Source organism: Callospermophilus lateralis, chromosome 8 (genome assembly GCF_048772815.1).
Source record: "Callospermophilus lateralis isolate mCalLat2 chromosome 8, mCalLat2.hap1, whole genome shotgun sequence".
Taxonomy (NCBI): domain Eukaryota; kingdom Metazoa; phylum Chordata; class Mammalia; order Rodentia; family Sciuridae; genus Callospermophilus; species Callospermophilus lateralis.
In genome coordinates, this window is record NC_135312.1 from 99716400 (window position 1) to 99741207 (window position 24808).

A 24808-nucleotide genomic window follows, 5' to 3' on the forward strand; every position below is an offset into this window, starting at 1 on the left:
TTTATGAGAATGAGAAATAATTTAACAATGTATCACATACCAAAATATATTACATTAAATAAAAAAAAGGTAGTGGGCTGAGATGCATCACCATTTGCAAATTATTGTTGAATTGTACCCATAAGTTGGCTATGAAACAATGAGGTTGACAAAAGTCACTACATTTTCCTTGCTCTCAGACATAATATACATTGCCTTTAAAAAAATACTATTTTTTTTGCTTATTCTATATATACATACTTTCAGATCCTTGGTAATTTCTCATCTTTTAATATCTACCAATATTTAAAGTACGTTTGCTTCTTAATTCTGCAAATTTCCTCTGTCTTCTGGCCACTAAGTTTCTCTTCATATATGTTCGTTCTGCTATCTTCCAGTGAATTTTGATACTAATTTTGTATTTCCTACTTCCAGAATTTCTGTTTCTACAGTGTGTTCTGTTTTCTGTTGTTGTTTCTTTTCTCTCAATTCTGAGCTGTCTCTTTTGAGCGTCTTATACTTCTGTTAATATTTTTTTGCCCTATTCTGAACACATTAACTATATTTATATTATTTGCTTTAAATTTTTGTCTGCTGTTTGTTGCCACTGGTACCTTGTTTCCGTGTGTATTTTGCAGTTGTGTTCTGTGATTTACTTGATCTACTTATGGGAGTTGTTAAGAGCCTGAGATGAATATATTAACATTCCAGAAAGAATTTTTTTCCCATATTTTCAAAAAGTGTGTGGGAAGCACTAATAAACCAGAGTCCATTTTAAGATTAATGCTGACATATTTCTCTGTCCTTGAAAACAACATGAATTCAGGCAATTTCACCAGGAAATTCTTCTCATGTCAATGAATTGTCAGAGGAGTTTTTTTTTTTTTTTTTTGTCTAGTTTTGGGGGTGCTGTTAATCAAATCTCAGGCCTCATGCATGCATACCACTGAGCAAATCCCCCAATTCTTGGTGAGATTCATTTCATACTACTTAAAAAAAGTCACTGCTGAGACAGACCCTCCCTGTCCCCTGCATGTTCTTTAATTGCTGAGTTTATTTATTTCAGAATTTTTATATTTATTATTTTCCCTTGGTTATAGCTCTTTGTGCACTGAAGCATATATAGCCTTAGAACAGATCCCTAAACTCCCACAGGTCCCAAATCATTGTTAAATGCTAAAGGGCAATTAAAAACTCCTAACAGGGGCTGGGTTTGTAGCTCAGTGGCAGAGTGCTTGCCTAGCACCTGTGAGTCAGTGAGTTCCATCCTCAGCACCTCATAAAAATAAATAAATAAAACAGTTACTTAAAGATTATATTTAAAAAACTCCTAACAATATCATATTGCACTTATAAAATTTTGTTAGAAGGGTAAACTACATGCTACCTGATCTTAACACACACACACACACACACACATATACACACACACACACACACAATTTCTATAGACCACTCAAGCTCTAATTTCTCTAGGCCAATTGATATCTTTTACACAACCAATTTATCCTCATTTGTCATATGGTTTGGTCTCCAAACTGAATTGAATTCTTGAATTCTTATTTTCTTTGAAAACTAATAGTTGCTTTAAAATTATGATTTTTACACTTTATACAGTATATTTTAGGCATATTGTAACAAGTGAAATTTTGGATACATAGATTCCATGTTGCATAATTATGTAAAGTAGAATTTTAAAACATAAATAAAAATCAAACTGTTAATTAAATGAAAGCTTAAAGTTAAAAAATTGAATTTATGGTAATGTCTAACAGTTTTAGGCATTAAGATTATCAATTATTGTTTTGATTTTTTGATATTTTTTGTATTTTCTGAAAGTTCTTCTAGTAAATATAGCTTACACTGGAAAAGAAAAACACTTGCTATTTTAAAGTAACATAGGATCACATAAGGCTCACTTTTCCCCAGACACTTTATTAGCATTAACTAATCTGTGAAACAGACATCTGAGGTAATCAGTGTTGTTAATTCCTTTTTGTGTATAGGAGGGATTAGGTACTGGGGATTGAACTCAGGGGAAGTCAACCACTGAGCCAAGTCCCCAGACCTATTTTGTATTTTATTTAAAGAGAGGGTCTCACTGAGTTTCTTAGCAACTCGTTTTTGCTGAGGGTGGCTTTGAACTCACATCCTCCTGCCTCAGCCTCCCCAGCCACTGGGATTATAGGCACGAGCCACCAAGCCCAGCTGTTAATTCCATTTTACTGATGAGAAATTCAGGGTTGGAAAACTTTTCAAGTTCATGAGGTTAGTGAAGTTAGTGATGTGGGTTTTTAGCACAGGCTTTCTTGCCATAAACTCTGTGTCTCAACCACTGCTTGTTATTAACTCAGCATAAATTGGAACACTATGCCATTGGTTCCAATTCAAACATTCTTTATTTAGGGGCAACAGTCCGAAGACCCCCATTCCAGTCCCTAATTATTCCTCTAATTACCTACTTGATCTTCAATGACTCACTTGCTCTATCAGAGTTCATTTTCCACAAGCATAAAATCAGCAATTTAAACTAGATTAATCTCTGAGGATCTTTCATCTCTAAAACTTTGTGATAGCATAATCCTGTCAGATAATTATTTCTCAAGTATCATGAAATTAGAAATTAACCATTTAATTGAAAGATGAGCAGAAAAACTCTTAAATTAAGGTAAATTAAAATACTCAAGCATTCTAATATTTAATAATGTAAGATTTTAGGAATCAAAATAATTGTATATACACACTTTCAGGTTATTTAAATACAAAGAAATTATCACTAAGAGTAAAAGAAAAATTATTCCACAAAGGCACCCTACCAAAAATCTAACTTACCTTTAAAAATACAATGACTTTGTTATTCTAGTTACTAAAGACACCAAGTAAGCAAAATGAATCATAATATGCCTTTATCAAACTGAATTATTCTTATAATAATAGACATTTTTCAGTGGTTCAACTTAACATTCATGCTCTTCAGATCTTGGTGTATTTTAAGAATCATCTTCAATGTGCATTCTATATTTTTTTTACCAATTTTTTACTCTATAATTACAAGGTGAAAATATTTTCTATTGTTGAAACAAAGGAAAGTCAAAACAACAATACATTTTTTTCATGTAGAAGATTCAGAATAAGATTATTTCCAATGATGAAATAATACAATGACCTTGTTTCCAAATGACATGATTTCAAAATTTACTGAGCAAACCAGACAAGAAAAACAGAATGAAAAATTATATTATATGACTTTATGATAGATAATCTATGTCTCAAAAATAAATTCTTAAAAATATTTTGACAAGACATGCAATAAAGAGCATTCCATGAAAATATTAAAAATAAATAAATAAATAAATATACTTGCTGCCATAAACAGTACAATCCAAAGGAAAAATATGCTAATACAATCCCTTACAGCCAGTGGTCACAAAAGAAGCTTACAAGTACTACAACCTTTTTTGATTGACAAACCAACAGGGATTAACAGCTGTTAGTATGAATTTAAAATAAATGGTAAAGCAATATGGAAGGTCATTCACAACACTTTGTTGTGACTAATGCTCTGGAACCTGACAGCCTGAGTTCAAATCCACTGAAGCCCATCCCTGTGTACTTTGTTTCCTGTGTGAAATGTGGATAATTATATTAATAACTCATAGAATTGTCAAGATTGAATGGATTAATAGGTAGAAACAATGTAGATAAGACCTAGGTCACACTAAACCTTAATTAGTGTTGAATATTATGCTGCTTCTGCTGCTGTGTTTAGTACTACCTTAATAAATTTGGAAATAGAAAAAAAGATATTTAAAATATAGTCTGTGGTTTATAACACCATGACTGATGATGTTTATATAGTATATTTTAGTAAGAAGATTCAATGGGTAAGTTTAATATACATGTGTTTTAGGGGTAAGGATTATAGATTGACACTCTCTGAATGTTAAAGTCAATATAAAGCAATCTAGGTGTAGGAATGACTTGGAAAAAGGTAACATGGTATTGTGAATATTAATATTGTTTCTCAATGGATGCAAAGCCTTCCATGGAGAGAAATCTAACATGTTTGAAACATTGCTCTATTAATGAGAGGGAAAAATTATTATTACTTCATGGTTATTTAAGTGTGGGTCCATTTATTTTCAGTAGTTGATATCAGAAATATAATGATGGATGATGATCTTTCATAGTTACTGGTTATTAGGTACTCATTATGTGCCATTTGATTTACATATATATTTAATTTTTTACTTAAAAGTTTCTAAAAGTGTTTACATCAAAGACTAAACTCTAAGTAATCGTGCCTATGTTCACTACATGGGCACGATTTTTAACAAGGAAATATTGAGTTTCATAGAGTTAACACATACATGCACCATTCAAAAATATCTTGAATTTCAAATTCAGGCCACAAATTTAATTCATATTATTTGGCTCTATTTTTTAAATATTATGGTGAATTTCCATAGATGATGAAATATGTGAGGGCTTCTTAGATTTAAACCAATAAAATATATTAAGAATGATAATCAAATATGTACAAACATTAGGTTATATATAATTCTGATGAAGACTTTATTAAATATTGATTCTCCTTTATACTTTTACGTAGCTTGTTTTGAAACAATTATCAAAAATTATAATATTCAAGAGTGTGACCAATATTTTTAGTTACATTCATAGATAACATATTTTTGAATAATACATTCATGGAAAAAATTGAATTTCAACTTGATGGTGCCACCTCTCACATAAACCAGAGGAATATGATTATGTGGGTGTTAGAAGTGCCACAGCTTTTACTATGGTAATTTCTCCAGGATAATCATAGCAGAAGTAAAAAAAAATCATGCTTACATAAGCAGAATCAAGTTCTTCTAGCTATTTTCATATGAACGCTAACATCTCTCACTACAAAATGTACACAACTTCCACTGAAATGAAATCTACTTAGGGCAGGGATGATCACAGGTGCAATGCTTCATATTTCTGGACTTAGTTCCATTTTTACATATAGTTACTTAAGTTAATATGTAAGTAAATAATATGTCTATTTTATATAAGTTAAAGGAATTGCTTTTACTAGCCAGACCAGAGAGTGATTTTTTGGAAGGTAAAAGTTTATTTCTTTTTTATACCAATTTATCCTTGTTTTACATGGCTCACATTGAGAATAAGCAAATATTTTATTTATATATATATATATATATATATATATATATATATATATATCTCCATACCCTGTTTGCTTCTCTCTCTCTCGCTCTCTCTCTCTCACTCAGAGTGAGAGAGAGAGAGAGAGAGAGCGAGAGAGAGAGAGATATGGATATATATAATATATATGGATATATAAATATATATATGGATATATATCCATCCCTAGGAATAATCTCAAAAATATACCCTGTAAAACTCTCAAGTAAAAAAAGAACCTTACTGCAAAATTTTTAAACATTTTTTCCTCATTCTTAATGTTGTCTTTTAGAGAAACATTATCAAATCCCCTAATGTGTGTATACTTAAAAATACACACATATAAGAATTATTTGTATATATGATTTATTTATTTATAGTTCAGAATCTATTATAGCAATTTTAATCATATGGAAAATATTTTATTCAATGAAATATTAAACACATTGCTTAGATTTATATCAAATAATGCATGCACAAATTAGTATCTATAAAATAATTATTTCAAAATGGCTTTTTTCTTTTGAAAGAAAGCATTACATCTTCAGAATTGTACTCATTTTTCATAGACTACTTTGAATTTTATTCAAATATTAACTCAGATAACAAATTTTTAATCTTCAGAAGCTTCCCAATATATCTGAACCTTATTTATTCAAACTAATACAATCATTTTGGAAGACGCAGAAGCCCTGGTGGCACGCTAGCATGGGCTTGCATCCTGATGAATAGGGGATGCAACATCAAATGCCATCCCTTGATAGAGCACATGGACTTTCTAATCCATCACCCACTGGACCTCACAATAAACTGTGAAGTCAATTACATATTTCTCAACCCTGTTAAGTAACTCAGGAACATTTACTAGGAGAAATTGCTAAATGCCAGATTCAGGAAAAAAGCTAATGCTTTGGACTCTAAATTTGATGTGCTTTCTACTTTACCATTTTATTTGATGAGGACAATTGCTCCAGAACTAAGAGCTACATAATGCACTCTATTAATCACCACAGGATAAACACAATTTCCTAAGCATCCTAGGAAATCTTCTATTTTGAAGAAAAGATAAGCATTCACTCAGAAAAAGATATCCTAAGAAAATCCTATGGGACAAAAAAGAGCTTTACTGCAAAACTTTTAAGCCTCTTTCATCTTCCTTCCTTCCTTCTTACCTCCATCCTCCCTTTCTCCTTCCCTCCCTCCTTCCCTCCCTCCTTCCCTTCCTCCTTCCCTTCCTTCCTTTCTTAGTTCTAATCATTTGTACAAGTAAGTAGAAAGCTCTTCAATTCATTGTACACAAATGGAGCAGAATTTTTCACTTCTCTGGTTGTGCATGGAGTCATAAGATTCATGCAATCACACATATACCTAGAGTAATGATGTCCATCTCATTCCATAGTCTTTCCTGCCCCTTTGCCACCTCCCACCTCCAGTTTGCCTCATTCAAGTCTTAAGATTCCATTTTACAGAATCATTATCAAACCTCCTAAAACATTCACATATGAACATATACCAAAATTATGTGGAAATAGCATCCTTTCTAAAAGAATTTATTTTCCCTTCTAATGCCTCATTCACTCAAAAACCTTCTAAAATTTTTAAGAAATGTTAGAAAATAATGCTTACCCATGAAATCAGACAAAACAGCATTCATATAAAAATGTGCGACCTTTAAAATGTTAATTCCTAATATTCCTGGAGGATATTGTAAAAACTAGACTTACAAAATCTTTCCAGATTCTTGCTATGAAATCTTTGGTTAATTCTCACTATGACTCAGAAATATTTTCAATCATTTCTAATTAATTCTCCCCAGATTCATTTCTAAATTACTTCAGTCTCTACTGTACTTTACCAGTTCCAAATTGCTTCAAGTATTACAGAGATCATTATAACCACTCCACATGAATTTCTATAATTTTCCTCCCTGTATCAATGTACATGATTATTTCAGCAGCTCAATAGTTGAGTGTTTACCAAATTTCTCCTCTTAACTCTCTTCTAAAAAATATCCGCCATCATAATCTTTCTGATTTTTTTCCACATAATTCAGACATGTCCCCCAAAATGTTCCATGTTATACTGAAATTTAACCATTTTCAAACATATATCTATACTCTGTAAACTTTGAAGAAAGACTTTACTTAACTATATATATATTCAATCCTTCCCACCCACTCATTCCTTAAGTTTCGTACTGGCCTTCCATTAATACCGCTACCACTATAATAAAACTTCCTTATATATTTAATCATGTATTCCTTATCTCTAAAACTCAGGAAATTGTATTGACCACACCCAAACAACATTCCACAACAGGTAAAATAACCATCCTTAAAGAGGCTTTTCACCACAGAGATAATGCTCACCACTGGTACATATTTCAGTTTTGAACTTGCTCTTTCTTTTTATCCTTTTCCCACAAAATACAAGTATTTAAAAGTAATAACATAGATGTATTCCACACCTCCCACATATTAATCTTTGACAATTTATCCAAGACCATGGTGTTAACTTATACCTGCAGTCTAATTTTTAGTTATCACTACATCTTCTTTTGTTCAATTCCAGTTCCACTTTTTCATGTGTAGCCCTATACCTACATTCCGGTGGAAGTAAAAATCTCAGCTCTGACCTCATGTTGCCTAGATTACAATTCCAACACTGCAAAATACTTTCCTAAGTTTGACTAAATTGATCAACCCTAAATTCACTAACATAAGAAAAAGGTTTTTTGAGGCATAAATAAATAATTTATGTAAAACTTAACAATGTAACAATGCCTGAAAACAGCAAGAACTCAAGAAATGTGAGCTACAATTGACAATTATTTCCATATATTTGCCTATCCTCTTGTGTTCTTTATGTATTTGACCAGTTACCACAGGCCAAATACTATTCTTTGACCCTCTCATTAACCAGCTCAAGAAATATAGTATCAAACCCCTCCAAGTCTTTCTGCACTGTATCTTCATAACACCTTCCCTTCCTTCCTACTACTCTCCTAGTCTGAGGCTTATTATCTTCCATTTGCTCTACTTCAACAGACTCCCTGAGTTCCCCGATCTCAGTTTCTTGGGCTTTTATCTACTGCTTATATCGTGGGCATTTCTTTTTTCTTTTGCCTAAAGCAAATATATAAATCATAACATTGCACAAATCAAACCTTCCTATTCTTTGCTTTGTTTGATATTAAATTCAGGAATCCTGGTTTGACACTCAAAACTTCTAATTAGTTCTTTCAATTCCAACATTACCAATTCTTTACAATAGATAATGTTTTAAGCAATGTAAACTATTCAGTGTTTCCTGCATAGGGTCCACATGCTAAAACTCTTCTCTCCTAAGAAATTGCCTGGGTAAGGGAAATTCATGTACTCCCTATAATTCATGATGCAAATGGAATTATATTTCCTCCACAAAATCTGAATCTTGTGGTCTACAGTTCTCTATACCTCTTCTAAGGCATAAAAATTGGAAGGTTGTAAAATGTTGTAAATTGCAAAATGTGAATCTCAGCAAATCTCCAAAATCAATGATAAAAAATAATATTAAGTTAAAAAACCATTATAGAATTCTGAAAGATAAAGGTAAACAACAAATTGAAAAACACTTATTCAAGAAATGCTATGAACATCATATAAGAAGCTTGGTAAGCTGAATATTCACATGCCAAGATATTACCTCATAGTACATTAAAACACTAGTACAAAATTGCTTATAGACCTAAAGAAATAAATGTATAAGATTTTTAGAAGAAAATAAAAATATTAATGAACTTAGATTATTCAGGAAGTTCTCTGATACAATGCCAAAGCTAGGTCATTAAAAGAAAAACAATATACTAGACTTAAACAAAAATTTCAAAATTTGCATTTTAAAATGCATTATTGAGAAAATAGAAAAGAAGAAAAAAACAATCTTATAAAAATATTTCAAATTATATATCTGATAAAAAAACTTCTGTCCAGACTATTTATGTAATATAGAAAGCTAAATAATTAAGATGAAAAAAAATTAAAAAAGGAACATAATTTGCACACTTCATCAAAGAATTATACAGATATCAAGGAGAATAGGAAATGAAATCAAACATTGTAAATCATCAGGGAAATATAAATTAAAATTGTAATGAGATAGAAGTTCACACATTTTACACAATTGCAAGATGTGAAGTAAATAACAAAAGTATTATGTATTATGTGACACAGTATACCCACTTTGGAAAACCATTGTGCAGTTACTTTAGAAGGTAAACATTAATAAAACTAAGCAATTTCCTCCTAGATAGATACCCTAGAAAAAGATCATAAATAAGTATTTTTATCCCCATTTAAAAAAAATCCCATCTGTTGAAGCACTCTCCCCCTCACTGTTGCTGAGGCTGGGTTTGCACTTGTGATCTTCCTGCCTCAGCCTCCCAAGCCACAGGGATCACAGGCATGCACCAGGCAGGATATTGTTTTTTTGCAGGTAAACCACGAATTCCCAGATTAATCTGTGGCACATATAGACACAACAAGTATTTGTTTAATCAATTGGATGAATGAACATAGATATGACAACTAAAGAGCAAGATTACCAATAAGACTGAGATGGTGTTAGTTGATTTCAAATGAACTGTTAAGCTCAGTACCAAACAGTGGGAATTCACTGAATAGGCAGGTAAGAAAAATTCCTTCTGTTTGTGTGAAGGAAGGAGAGCAGCAGTACAGACACATAGTATCTTCAAAACCTGTAACATTTTGTTTTATACACATAATGAGAGAGGATGAGAATGGAATGCCCTTTGAAGACTTTATAACTTACTGTATTTTGTATCATGGTCATTTAGGTTCTGCATTATTGTTATTGATATCTGTCACTTGCTACATATAAGATTCTTATGCTAGTAACAACACTGATACATCTTAGCATTTCTTTGCACATTCACAGTATTTTTCATATCATAAGCTCTCAATAATATCTATGTAGATGAAAGAATAAATGAATCAGTGATTAACAGTGGTTAATTTTCAGATTACAGAGCACTTTGTATTCAGAGTCAACAAGCCACAATGGCTGCTTGAGGTAATCAGACCAACAAAAATACTGTCATGTTAAAACATTAATTAAAAAATAGATATCATAGACAGTGCATTTAAAGGAACCATTATATATATATATATATATATATATATATATATATATATATATATATATATATATATATATATATATATATCATCTCTTTTTTTGCCAATTCATCTAGGAAACAATCCATGTATTCATATAAGAACTTACAGCCATGACCATGAGTTATAGCATACAATGCCAAATGTGTAGTAAAAAACTCTTTCAGAGCATTAGTTAATGCATATGTATAACACTTTTTATATTATAAAACTTGGGAACTTATCTCTTTCTTCAATGTGAAAAGCAATTCCTCTGCTAAAGATGTGGGATAGTTATTTTTAAAATATCACTTGCTCTTAAAACACAGTGAAGGCATTGAAACTTTGAAGTGGTATCTTTTAGTTCAAATCATTTTCCTTACTTTGGCCACATTTTCAAATAAATGAAAATGAGTTGTTGTTATATCAAAGACAATTTCTTAATTAATATCTTTACTAGTGTTTAATTTTACTTGCTCTACCATGATTCTCTCTATGCTAAAATCACTATAGCTCCATTAGTCTTGGAAAGAGGGGCAAGTAAAGTTGAGAACAGGATACAGACTATGAGAGAAGAGTTAAGTTTGTGTTCTTGTGGCAACAAGTTTCCATCCTCAGTCTACTACAGCCCCAGTTGACATGCGTACGTGCTCTCTCTCTCTCTCTCTCTCTCTCTGTATATATATATATACACACACACACACACACACACACACACACACAAATCTATATACATATATCCTCTCACAATCTCATTGTTTGTAGACAGATATTTCACTTTGTTATTTTTTTCAAAGTTCTTTGAAGATGCAGTGCTTCCATATGCTTCCTTAACTGTACATTAGTGTCTTGTACTGAGACAGTGAAAATTTGGATGTGTGAAGTAATCACCTTATAATGCTGGTCATGCTTTCCAAGAACTTTCCTATTCTTCCTCTTGCTCTGTGTCCTGGGATTTGTCTGTTTGCTATTCATTATCACATATTAAACTATGGGTCTGGAAAATCAAAAGATAATATATTAGTTTCTCTTCACTATTCTGGTCATAGATAACAAAAAGCTATAAGGTAACAGAAAACCTTTCTGTGCAATTTTTTTAAGCGACTTGTTTCTTTTTCCCTTCACTGACTTGGGAAGAAGTCTAGCATTATTTGTTTGTTTTTAAATAAAGCACTACTAAAAGAATGGAATAAAGGAAGATACAGAAAAATTTTACCCTGAAGAAATGAGGTAAAATATTCAAGAATTTGTGAACAACTGATCCATCAACTTCTTTAATTAAAGTATAAGGTTTTAAAAAAGAGACATTTTAAATATATAACTGGGCATTAACATTCATAAAGTTCTTTCCACTTGTCTTATTAACATAACTAAAAATAATGATGCCCTCTTAATGAAGAGCCATTCAACTATGTTATGGGGTGGCTATTCAGAAATCAGCTGTGTCTGGTCAGACCCAGTGCCTTTTTAAAGGGATTCTGACTCTCAGCATTTCTAACATCAAGTCATCCATTGCATGAATTTAGTTTTAGTGAGGAAAACAAAACAAAATGAAACAACAACAACAACAAACTATGAACATAAAGACTTCAGCTTATTAGAGACAGAAGGCAATAGAAGGAAATGATTTTATTTCAGTTAAAGAATGAAATCAGTTAAAATCTCTGCAGGGAATAGTGACAATCCAAACCAGGATATTTTGAGAAAAGTGCTTCTTCTACAAAGGTATGGGTTATGCAGGTAAGAGAGAGGTACAGAGGAAAAATGAGGGATAGTACAAGAGTCCAAAGCTAGTCCTAGGTCAGATGGGTCCTAGGCCCAAAGGATAGAGAGGGGAGGAATTACTGAAGTACAAAACCAGAGAGTGATATGGACAACACTGCAGGGCCTTGGGGAAAGCATCCCTTTTGTTTGAGATACATGAGAAAGGAAGAAAATACACATTCACTGATATGTCAGTGACTCCCACGCAGCAGACCTAGAGAGAAACCAGTGTTCCCAATACCTTTCCAAAGGTTCCTGGTGTGACAAGTTAGACTAACCAAACTGCTCCTTAGCTTTCTCTTCTGTGAAAAGCTAATAAGTATAGTAACTGCCTTACAAGTCATAAGGTAGTATAAAGGTTATGTAGACAAAAACCAAGGCACTTTTAACAGCTCATGGGGACATAGTAAGTTATAAATAAGTAAATGTTATTTCACATTATTGGATTTTTCAAACAAGGCCTTCTGTTAGAATGTATAGCAAATTGCAAATATAAAATCCACAAAATGAGGTTTCTTTCCCAGGGTTCAATATTAATATATCTCTGTGCATTACTCTGTATTAAAAGACCAGGAAAATGGAGGAAAATTCATTCTTTAATTTGCTCTATTTTTGTTTCTCTCTTCTGGCGAAAAATAACCCTTACTTGAACAGCCCAATGTTTTTAAAACTATATTCAAAACTAGAGTTACAGAGGTGAATTTAAAATACAAATAGATTTCAATAAAGAGAAATGCATACCCCATAAGCCCCACATGCAAGACCATTAGGCTTCCCTTTGGAGTATCTTCCATATACAATACCCTGGAATACCCATATACAATTTCCCATATACAATACCCTGAAATGCTGCTCCCTCTTTTCTTTTCATGACTGGCTGCTATACAACCTGACATTTTTGCTGAAAAAAAACTTTTTTTTGTATCTTTCATGATCATCTCATCATTATTAACCCCTACACATATCCCTCCTATTAAGTCACATAATATTTTCCAATATAGTATGATTTTGTTGTTTCATTCATCTGTATAAACCAATCTACTATATTTCGGTGCATCAAAAATCATCTTACAAATAAGCAAACATTTAAAATTTAAAATTTTTGGTAATTCCTAGTTTTTGTTTCATTTGGCCTACTGTTTCCATACTTAAGTTTTAAGTGCTTTCCAAAGAAAGAATGTGTAAACTGGTGATATATTCCTTCTGTGCTCACTCAGGACTATGGCATGAATTTTGAGTAAGCCAACGGGTGGTGGTTTGACATATAACCTGCCCTTTTCTGTTTTGACACAAATAATAAATAAGGTTTTTACATTGCTCCTTGAAAAGCAGGAATCAGCATCGAAAGAAAGATCAAAAGTGTACTTTGTTACCTAATTTTTTATATGCATTCATACACACACACATATATACACACCGTGAACATTTATATACTTATGCATATATGGCATATACACATGGTATATGCATAGAAATATGGCATATGTACATATGGCATGTAAAATATAAATATGCATATATACATATATATGAATTATAATAAATGATAAATATAGAGACAAAACTCCTTTAACTTGGCAAAATCAAAAGAATTCAAAACTATATAAAAATATGGAACTAATAACTCTAAACACCGAATCTAACTGAATAAATGATAACATCACAATGAGAAAAGAATTTGGGAGCAGGTGGAATGGGCTGATAAGTCAGCTTTTTATTCTTTGACTTTAAGAATGTGTCCTTTGCTACTTTTTTTTTTTAATCCCCCATTGACTTCATCTCACCTGAGCTTTCCTTTTAACGATATGAATGAATATGGAGGACCACCTTGAAGTATTCTGTTTAACAATAAATAAATGTATATTCAAGAGTACAAAAATATTTATAAATTCATATTAAAACTATTAAATAATAATCCCTTTTTGGGATTGTTTCTCACTTTGATTTGAACAGCTGCTTTGCACTCTCAATACATTCTGAGAAATGATGTTTATTTTCCACCTTGGATCATATTTTTCATATGTAATAGACACTTTTTAGTTTTTTATATTTGATAACACAGTTTAAGGAATGACTGTAGGCAATCTTAACATCATGTTTTGTTAGTCTATCAACAAAACAAAAAAGCAAATATATTTTGAAATGAGACATGAATTCTTCAGAAAATAATGTAATATAATGTTATTGAAAAAGACAGTACTAGAAATTCATGGAAACCAGTGACCAAGTTTTTAGAGTTAATATTTGACCATGTGTAGTCAGAATGAAAATGTGCAAAACATAGAAGGATAACCTTTTAAACAATCATGTCAGAAATAAGCTCAAATACCAGAGATGATGCATCTCTCAAAGCATAAAGCTTTCCTTGAATTCATTTCTATATTTGACCTTCATATATATCACTCTTCTACAACATTATGCTTCTCTACAACTGAATCCCATTTAGTTATGACTCAGTGCCTTATTTACTTCACTGATTGTGTTAAGCCTACACAAATCATCAGAAAGCTTTAATTTGGTCTCCACAGGCTTTCTCTCTTCCCAGAAATTGTAACAAGGTATTTTAAATCCTCCCAACACTAAGTACATATGTTACAACATCACTATTATTTTCAAAATAAATTACACTACAAATATAATTCTCATCTTCCTGTGCTGACTAGCAGAACTAGCTCAGGAAAAGAGGAAAAACAGAGCAAAAGTATTGCATTCTATAATAATTTTACAACCACAGCATTCAGAATCTTGAGGAGGAAAGATCCAGCTGGGCAAAACTATAATGGTAACTAGGTAGATAATAAGTTATACTGAGAAGTATCCATGGGAACCACCAATACAAGAAGTACAGGATATCTGAGAAGGAAATATCAGTGAGAGATGGAAATATACTGATGGAGGCATGAAATGGTACTAAATCATTATGTATCCCACTATTATTAAGAGGTATTCTGATTAGTAAGGGAATACACCTACCTACCACAAGTATGACCCCCATATAGTCATTATGCAATGACCTCATGGAGTGTATATTCATTCCCATCTTCCATATGAAAAAGCTAAGGCTCAGAGAAATTAGGTTTGATCAAGGGATCAAAGAAAATCATATAGAGAACAAATACAGGCATCTATTTAATCCAATGGACCATGTATATATTAAACCAAATATATACATCTTGTGTGTTTATACTACAATATGGACATAAAGGATTAAAGGAAGATGGAACACAATGTAAAAACAGCACTACATTGTGTAAAAGGAGGAAGTACACACAGATCAGGACCACACATAGGATAATAGAATAAAGGTCAAGATAACCATGAAAGACTGTGGAGTGGCTAATGGGAGCACAGCATTGCACAGAGAAAACAGCTTAAGGATGAATAGAATAGGCTATGCAAAAGTGCTTGCTGATTCATCATTTCTCCTAGAATATGCAATTTCCTATTGCACATTAGTATTTTATGCACTCCTTCTAAAGTGATTATTCCAATGATTATTATTTTGAAAACTACAAGATAATCCACCATTTTTTAAGAGTACAGAAAACTGTAAATAGTATGAATCCCACAAACTCAACAAAAATTACCAAGTTGCACCAAACTAGGTGTTAAATGTGAAAATAAAATTAAGATTATTCTTTGTTTTCAAACTAAGCAAAAAACTGGATCATTAGAGACTTGGAATTCAACAATACTAATAATAGTCAGAAACAGTAAAGTCATTTGTCCACATGAACTTCAACTATTTTCATGACAACCCAATGAACTCTCATTATAACTGCAGAGGGTAGGTAAATGTGATTTTTAATCTAATAAACCATATATTCAGAGTTACTTCAAGACATATAGGTACTTCTTTTATTGAGTCAGTATCATAAAAGACCCATTAAAAACTGAATTATGTTACCATAATCATATTCTGTATCTATAGAGAAGAAAGTGTTTATTTTTATTGTTATTATTATAAAGTAATTGGTAGGAGAAAAAACACTTTAGGACCAACAAAAGAACAAATCTTTACTTCCTTTAAAAAGAACTTCCAAAGAAAGCTATTAAAGATTCTTCTAAGTAAAACAAGATCCTGGGCAGCACGTATTGCTAAAATATATATTTTATGACTGAACTTAAATATAACGGTACACAATTGTAGATAGTGAAATAAAAGGCTTCGAAGCAAAAAGACTATAAAATTATGATACAGAGGTCTATAAACATCTGAATTTCAATCTAGTCATGGTATTAGAGACCTATTAATTAAGAGTATGGTATTGAATGAGACAAGAGAAAGGCTTACAAATACAGAAGAACAGCAAAAAAACATAAAAAATAATTAGTCTATGCAATTGTATTCATGTTTGTATTTTCTTAAAGAGAAAAGTAAAGTAATGAATTTCTTTAAGAGAAAAATTACCCTTCTCTTTTTAAAATAAAATTTTAAAAAGCTGGAACAACCTGTGCCTTTCTAGTATGAACATATTTAAAAATTCAAGGTATATATTGAAGTCAACAGCATGTCTTTTCAAACTTTAAAATTCTACAGCTTTCCTTGGGCACATTTTAGTGTTTGCTGCATCATACACTGTGTCCTTTATTTCTTTTGTTGTCCCTCATTGTGGTTAAACCAATCTTGGAAGAAGACAGGGCATTTACAAAGTTCTTAGATACAGGGATTTGAATGAGTATGATCAAAATTAAATTTCAAATATATAATATCTTAATTCCTCTACAGGGCAAATCTTCAAGGAAAGGGCTTGTATAAGATGTTTAAAGGAATGCATGTTGGTTTTGTCTCTAACAGATGTAGAATTATTTATACTTTAATACTACATTGATAATGAGTACTAACGTTCACACTTGAGGCAGATGTGGATTCCAGACTTTATTGATCAGTTGTGGAAATGTGGCTGACAGGGAGAAAAAGTGATAAAGGACTTCTCAAGAGATTGCTAGGGAAATGACCAAGCTAAATGTCCCAGACCAATGGGGAAAATAGGTAGTCCAGTTGCCCAACAGACATTTCAAATCCCTCTTAATGTGCAAGTATTTGGAAAAGGCAAGTTAATTGCTTAGTTTATTCCTTCTACACTACACATATGTATCTGAGGAGGACTTACAAGAACATTGGGGCTAGACACTAGGGCTCAAAGATTAACTAACTTTGATGTGGGAAAAGAAAGAAAAAATTAAAAAGTAAACAGAGAAGCAAATAATTGAATTAGCAAAATTGAACCTGGCTGATCTTTTTGTTTGGTCTCTGGCATCACTAAATTCTCCAATTTAGTTTATTATCAGACAATTCACAAAAGAAACTAGAGTTTGCGTTATTAAAATTGGCCCACAAACACAGAGAATCTGGAGACATAAACGCTGTATTCTTAAACTAGGAAAATGCAGACACCAATTTAAGAATTTTAGAATTAGCAGATTTGTACCACAGTAAAATGTCCTACTAAAGCAGAGAGGAATATAAATTATAAGACTAAGCCCTGCAATAAAGTATCAAGTAGTGCAGACACATAAATCATTCTTTTACATTTATTTCCTCTTTGAACGAGACTATTCAGATTTAGCCAATGGCACCAGAAATACTCACAATGGATGGTGATGAGTTTGGAGAAGTGCTTTTTTTCTAGCTAGATTTCCTTACACTGTTTCTAGCTCTGCTATTTGCCTGTCATCCCATATTCACATATAAAATGGATATATGTGTCTTTTAAATATGACTATAAACAAGTGAGAGTGGTGTCATAAATAAAAAATGGAAACAATTTCATTGTTGTACAAGTGTACTTCATAAAATTACAATCATTTCATTTTGGAAGAAATCTGAGTCAAATCCAACTGAGAATGCCCATCATCCCTGGATTTCTCAATGGAGTTTTATTCAATGAGGTATACTTCAATATGCTAATTCAAATTTTAATATTTTAGAAGAACTGGACAATTTTCATATGCCTGACATGGCTAATTATACCAACATTATTCATAAAACATAAAGAAATATAATTATGATATGTTTTCTTTCAAATAACATCATTTGTGACTTCTGCCTTAATACATATTATGCATTGCAATTTTAGGTGTTTTTCTAAAATAAGAGCAATTATTCCAAAATGTTTAGCTGAATTTTACCATTAAATATCACTGCATGATATTTTATATTCTCCCTGATTAATTTAGTTCATGTAAGATTACACTGGATTCATTCTGTCTTCACCTTCCAACCTGACACTATTACAAATGCACTCTCTTCACTTTTCTAGATTTGGCTTTCTTATAAATTCTCACCTTCCATAGGCCATGGTATGTTGGTTGCAGCAAAGCCCTAACAAAATAACCAATTGCTACTTCTCAGTAGAGTCCACAGTGTTTTTTACATCAAACATTTATATATCTATGCTATATATACTATATGGATACCACAAAGGAAACGATCTATAAGAGAGAAATGAAAAAATAAATCTAGCAATAACTAAGTTGGTCTAGGTCCACTGAACTAGAAAAAGGCCTTTTCTTTATTCTGGTGATACTAATGAGTTATTTTCATTGTGGTGACTAGGCTGATAAAATAGCAAAACAAAAGATAGGTATCATAAATCTTTTTAATTTATTTTATAGTCAGTCACAGAAGAACTATGAGCAATTTCAGGAATGTGAAACCTTCCCTAATGATAAACTAAATAATAACCATTTCTATATGTTTCTAATTCAGCAAATGCATTCTAAAAATCACAAAACCAGAGAGATGAAAGTGCATTAAAAATGCACTTATGTTCTGAATTCATCTTTTACAGATAAAGAAATCCAAAGCTGAAAGAACAAAAATGATTTACATATTTTGATTACTGGTGTTTATCACCCAGATTGAAAATTTTCTACTGTTCTATGCCATGAACATAAAAATGTTTGCATCAAATAAATATCAACACATGTAAACTGTCTATCCATTCCATTCCTCAAAGCACTCAAATCCTAGAACATGCTGTTATCTCATGAGGATGTATGTGTGTGTATTCAAGTTTGAGAACAAATTATCATGTGTGTGTCTGGGAGGGAGTTGAATACTAAATGTAGCAAGAAAAATATTGGACCAGTGGTCTGAAGCTCTTGTTTTAGTTCTTTTCTGCTACATACTTCCATAGTGACCATAAAAATACTCATGAGTATTACTTAACTTCTCTGTTTCTCAATTACTTCATCCATATGGTGAGAGTATTCAAATAATTTTCCACCTTTACAGTTACTACCCTTATAACTTTGAAAATAACTCAAAATTGTTCCTTTTTTTCCATTTTTCATATATGTTCTAGAGGAAGAAAGAAACCTCCAGAGCATGGAACATTAGAATTGTGTTTTAACAGAAACATCACTTTCTAGATACTCATCTATGAGAACTATCATTATTCAAAATATACTGTAAGCAAGCTATAAAAAAATTTATAATATCAATCCTGTCCTTGGGTTAAGTAGGATGTTAACTGGTAAATACCTCCCTTTTATTTAATGATTGTAGAAAATTAAATATGGATGGTCAGAAGATTCTAACCATAAACTGAATCCAGGATTTCATATGACTAATTTTTTTATATTTCTTTTCACTGATTCTTATTATTTATTGTTATTATCACCAAATATCTATATGTTTGATCATGCTGTTTGTTCAAGTATCAGTCTCTCAAGTTCAAATAAATAGAAAAACCAAAACCTTGAATTTTCTATAAGTTCATTAGACATGCTTTATGTGTAAACATTTAGTTATAATTGTATCCTTGAACCTTTTGTTTCTCCTTAGAATTAAAAGAAATTTAAAGAAGCTGATTTTTTTATAACATTGTTTCCTTTGTAGATTTTAATTGTGTTACAGTAATTAGGCAAATTGACAATCTTGGGTGATTAAGATTATCTCCTAAATTACTTCCTCAAAACATTTTAAAAAATAGTAATTTTCAATTGTTTCTTGTTCTATTTTAAACTGAACATTTTCTTTCCAAACCAATGTGTTACCAAAAAAGCTCTAAAATAATAATTATTTTTTTTTACTTCACAACTTAAGCAAAATCCTTCTTGCTACTTAATGGGGAAACAAATGATCTCCATAGCTGCCTAGAACTTATTTCAGGTTCATTACTCAGAGCAAACCATCAAACCATTTTCTTCCAGAACATCTTATTAGTACTAGAAGCCATCAGGCAAGCTGTCACTCTTCCTTCTCCACAAATACCTAGTGGTCTCTATCTGGAAAACATTCCCTGTCTCAATCTACTTTTAGTGCCCCAACTTCTTTCCAACCCACATCTTTCTTTTGAGAGATATTTTTGTTTCTAGAAGTAACTGGCAGTAGGATGGTTACATGAAACAACATGTAAAAAATACTTTTTTTAAAGATTATCTTCACTTTTTAAATCATAGTCTTTAAAAAAAGTGTAAGAAACAAATTTATTCTGATTTTATAATTCCCTTCTACCTGTTGTGCTGCCTTCATTTTTTAACTTCTACTATTTTTTCAGTCAGGGTAGAGTTTTAAAACCATGGATGTTTTAGCCATTTGAAGAGATGCTAAAACTAATGTAATCAGAAGATATATCAATGAGTCCTAATGATTTCCCTGCTCTCATTTTGTTCATTTAAAATAAGTATGGTTTAGAAAGAAATCATAGGAATGACATAAAAATGAATATCATGCTTCCCAGAGAATACATATATTTAAAATTATCATTTGTCTTCTTTAAATTTTGCAGATCGCATTATGAATTCTAGCAGTAATCTGGACAACTTCTAAATGTTTCCATAGAAAATTTATCAACATATTCATTATTTGAATCCCCAAATTTCCAGGGTAATTTTGATTTTAAAATACAAATTACTGCATATTTATTTTTTTAATCTATTTTTGGCTCTGATATTACTCATTAAAATTTAAAATTTCATCATATTTTTTAAGCTATATTTTCCTATTGGTTGTAAAGATGACTTTTTAAAAACAACTCTGTTAACTTCACAAAATAATATTTGTTTCACTGTATACAATTAATAAGAAAAATTCTTTAGACCAAAAATCATTGTATTTATTCTCTGACAGAAGTAAACATAAATTTTAAGAATAGCCAGTGCTACTGATCAAAATGTAGTTTAATGAAAGTTATCTGCATATCAAACAGATATAATTGAAGATGATAAGAACATATTTTTAAGACAATTAGGTTTATTTTTCATATCCCTTCAATGTTTGACTCAAAAGAAATAAATTCTCTGCCAAATTTTACCATAGCAAGTGTGATATTTTCCTTTTCTATTGCCAAATCATATTTGAAATTTTAATAAAACTAATTGATTAAATGAATTTGCATCCATTATCCTTAATCTAACTATAGAATCACAATAAAATATAAAACAGATTAGTGACTTATTCTGTATTGATAATAACAAAACACCCTATACTGGGTAATTTGTAATAACAGAAGGTATTGCTTACTGTTCCGGAGGCTGGAAGTCCGAGATCATGGGATCAGTAGGTTTGATGTCTGGTGAGGTACATTTCCTACTCATAAATAATAACTTCTGGCTGTATCCTCTAATGGCAGAAGGACAAAAATCTCCCTTGGGCCTCTTTTGTGAAGGCAGTTACACCACTCATGAGGACAGTGCCCTTAGGACTTAACAACCATCCAAATAATCCACCTCTTAATACCACCACACAGGAACTAGGTGTCCATATAAAATTTTGTGCAAGAACACATTCAGACCACATCAATTAGAAACAAATAGTTTCATATACAATAAGCACTTTACTGAAGAGGTAGCTAAACAATTAATTGGATTCTTAACAGTATCAAACAGAGAATTCCACTAGTATAAGATGTTTCAGTCAAAATTTTCATTAATTGGAATGACCATTCCAATAAAACAAAAAGTTTGTATTTACATTGAAAACTTTTAATTCACTCATGTACAGAGAAAATAGAGGAAAATTCTTTAATATTTGAAAATTTGTAGAAGGAGAAAAAAAAAGTATAGCCTAGGTCAATATGTTAGGAACCCAGCACAAAGCCTTTGATTTGTATGCAGCATCTAAAGTTTTTCCTTGTAGCAATGCATTTGTCATGAGTACACTGGAAATGTCATTGCAAGTTGTAACAACACTCAAGGTGGTAGTTATCTCAGAGAAGACCAAAGTAAAAATACTGACAGTCATATTTTAAAAGTATGTTTCATATACATCAAAGTCATAAAAATGCCACAAAACTTTGTAAATAATTATGTCTATTTTCATATGATAGTTCAATTAAAAAAACACACACAACTTTCTACATTCTGATGAAAGTGGAATGCAGCATTAACATTTACAAAACAGCACTCTAGGAGGAAAGCAACACCACAGTTGGTAGCAAAGATGCAAAACTGATGTTCATTTTGGATGGCCTTTTGTGAGGCTCATTTCATTGCTATTTAAATTAAACAACAAAAACAAACAATGGAACTTACCTTCTTGAACTGCTTGAAAAGGGTTGTTGCCATCAACAAATGTCACTGAAAATGTGATTTTCTCAGTCTGTAAGATTTCCTCATTCTGGTTTAGGTCACCAACTGCTGTGCGAAACACCTCATCATCCTTTTTGGCAGATTCATCAAAAATTGCTCCTAGAAAGAAGTGAGTGTTACCATTAAACAATAACATAAATACTCTGCCATGACCTCTGGAAATATGCCACAGAGACTTATGATTTGAATAACATACACGTTCACGTACAGCATGCACTTTATTTATTACTGGAACACACTGTACAGAAGCAGCATGATAACTGAGCAGGAACACAGTCACTTCTTCCACATGGAAATGATGAATAGTACATCAAAGTGTTATTGTAGGGACAGCTGGGGGAGGACAATATAATAGGTACAAAAGCATTTTGCAGGATAGGCTAATGCACGGAATGTCTCGTATCCCAAGATCTTTAGGAATTCATAGTTTGAAGAATGCATTTGTGAATAATAGGAGGTAAAATCAAGAAAAACTTTGAAGGCCCATTTACAGAGCATATAGGAATCAAAACTATAATCTGAATTCCTTTTTCTTTTCATTTTATTTCTTTCTCCCCCGTGGCCCCTATCTGCTCCACTTTTTGAACAGGGGTTTTATTACCGTGTATAGTGATAAACTCATTGATATTTATAGAACATTTAGGGACATGAATCTGTGAACTGAGGGGAAGGAGAAATGTTTCCAGAAGAACTAATGTTAAGTCCTAGGGAATAGCAAGGACATTTTTCATACACATACAACAATCATACTGATGAGCACTGTGGCTAACCTTTACTTGGTGCTTGGTTGTCCACACCATATTGGTTAAGCATAATGGTTCTAAGTGCAGATTGATTGATCTCATATTCTGATTCTGCCACTCGTTAAGTCTATGACCTTGTGTGAGCTATTCAAATTCTAAGTCCCACATTCATCCTCTGTAAAAATCTAAGAAAACTAATATCTATCTGTAAAGATCATTACACATACCAAGTGCAAACTGTAAATAACTCATTGAAATTAAAAAGGTAATTTCTCAATAAATGTTATCTGTATCTTCTTTTAAATAAAATAATGAATCTGGAGGACATGATACTAAATGAAATAGGCCAGACACAGGAAGAAAAATACTTATACAATCCCACTTGTTGGTGGAATCTAAAAAGTCAAACTCATAGATGCAGACAGAACAATAACAGTGGCTAGTGAGGAGATGGGGAGATGTAGGTCAGAGGGAACAAATTTGCAGTTATGTAGGATAAGCAAGTCTACAGTTGTAATGTGCAGCATGAGTACAATAATTAATGTTGTATTGTATGCTGAAAAACTGCTTAGAGAGTATATTTTAGATGCTCTTACACACATACACACATAGAATTTAACTGTAAAAAGTTAGTATATGTATATGAATATAAAAATATCAAGGCCTATACCTCAAATATATACAACAAAATAATAAAATGCAGAGAATAATTTAAAGAGTGCTTAAAAATTTCCATTGATTTTTAATAATGCGGTAGCTCATTTGATCCTTAAAATAATTATGTAATATCTATGTCAATATACTACTTACTAGTGAGTCATGGAAATTTTCAGTGCAAGAAATGCCACATGCCAAATGAAATAAAAGTCCCACAACAAGGGCCAGAGCATCAGCCTCCTTCACTCCAATGTTCTTGCTCTAAATCACTATGGGATACAGTCTTTCAGGATTGTACCTATAGGATTTATTTTTTTTATGCACAGCTTGAACTTATTGCAAACCTGAGGAACTCTTTACCATCTGACCATGCATGGTTTCCTTGTATTATTAACTTCCAGTTCTAAGCAAGCACACATTTTTAAATTATTCATTTTGTTGATATTATACATTTAGAAGCTCCAAGCTTTCCAGGGAAATACATATCAATATATCATGTTACTAAATGCATGAATCAATGCATGATAAAGCAAGGCTGAAATTCTCAGGCTCAATGAGGACAGCAGGTTACACTTAACCTCTCCACCCTGAGATGACCCTACCATGCAAAGGTGATTTCTAAGACACATACTGTGTGAAACTAACTTTCTTTTATCATCATGGTTTTATATTTGCATGCTTTATAATAATACTTTGGCTTGCCATCTATCACTATTGCCTTCTGTTTTCTATATATACTGTCCTTGGCTACACCTGTGAGAGAATGGAATGCATAATTTC

The 24808-nt window shown here is 31.7% G+C and overlaps 1 protein-coding gene across 3 annotated transcripts in view; it reads right to left on the reverse strand.

Moving 5' to 3' along the window:
- The window catches only part of Grid2 (glutamate ionotropic receptor delta type subunit 2), a 1419378-nt gene that overhangs the window by 1130391 nt on the left and 264179 nt on the right, over nt 1–24808 (reverse strand). For all 3 annotated transcript variants that reach the window (XM_076864706.2, XM_076864707.2, XM_076864705.2), the window contains exon 2: nt 22572–22727. In XM_076864706.2, the coding sequence (XP_076720821.1) occupies nt 22572–22727 (156 nt within the window). The remainder of the gene's footprint in view (nt 1–22571; nt 22728–24808) is intronic.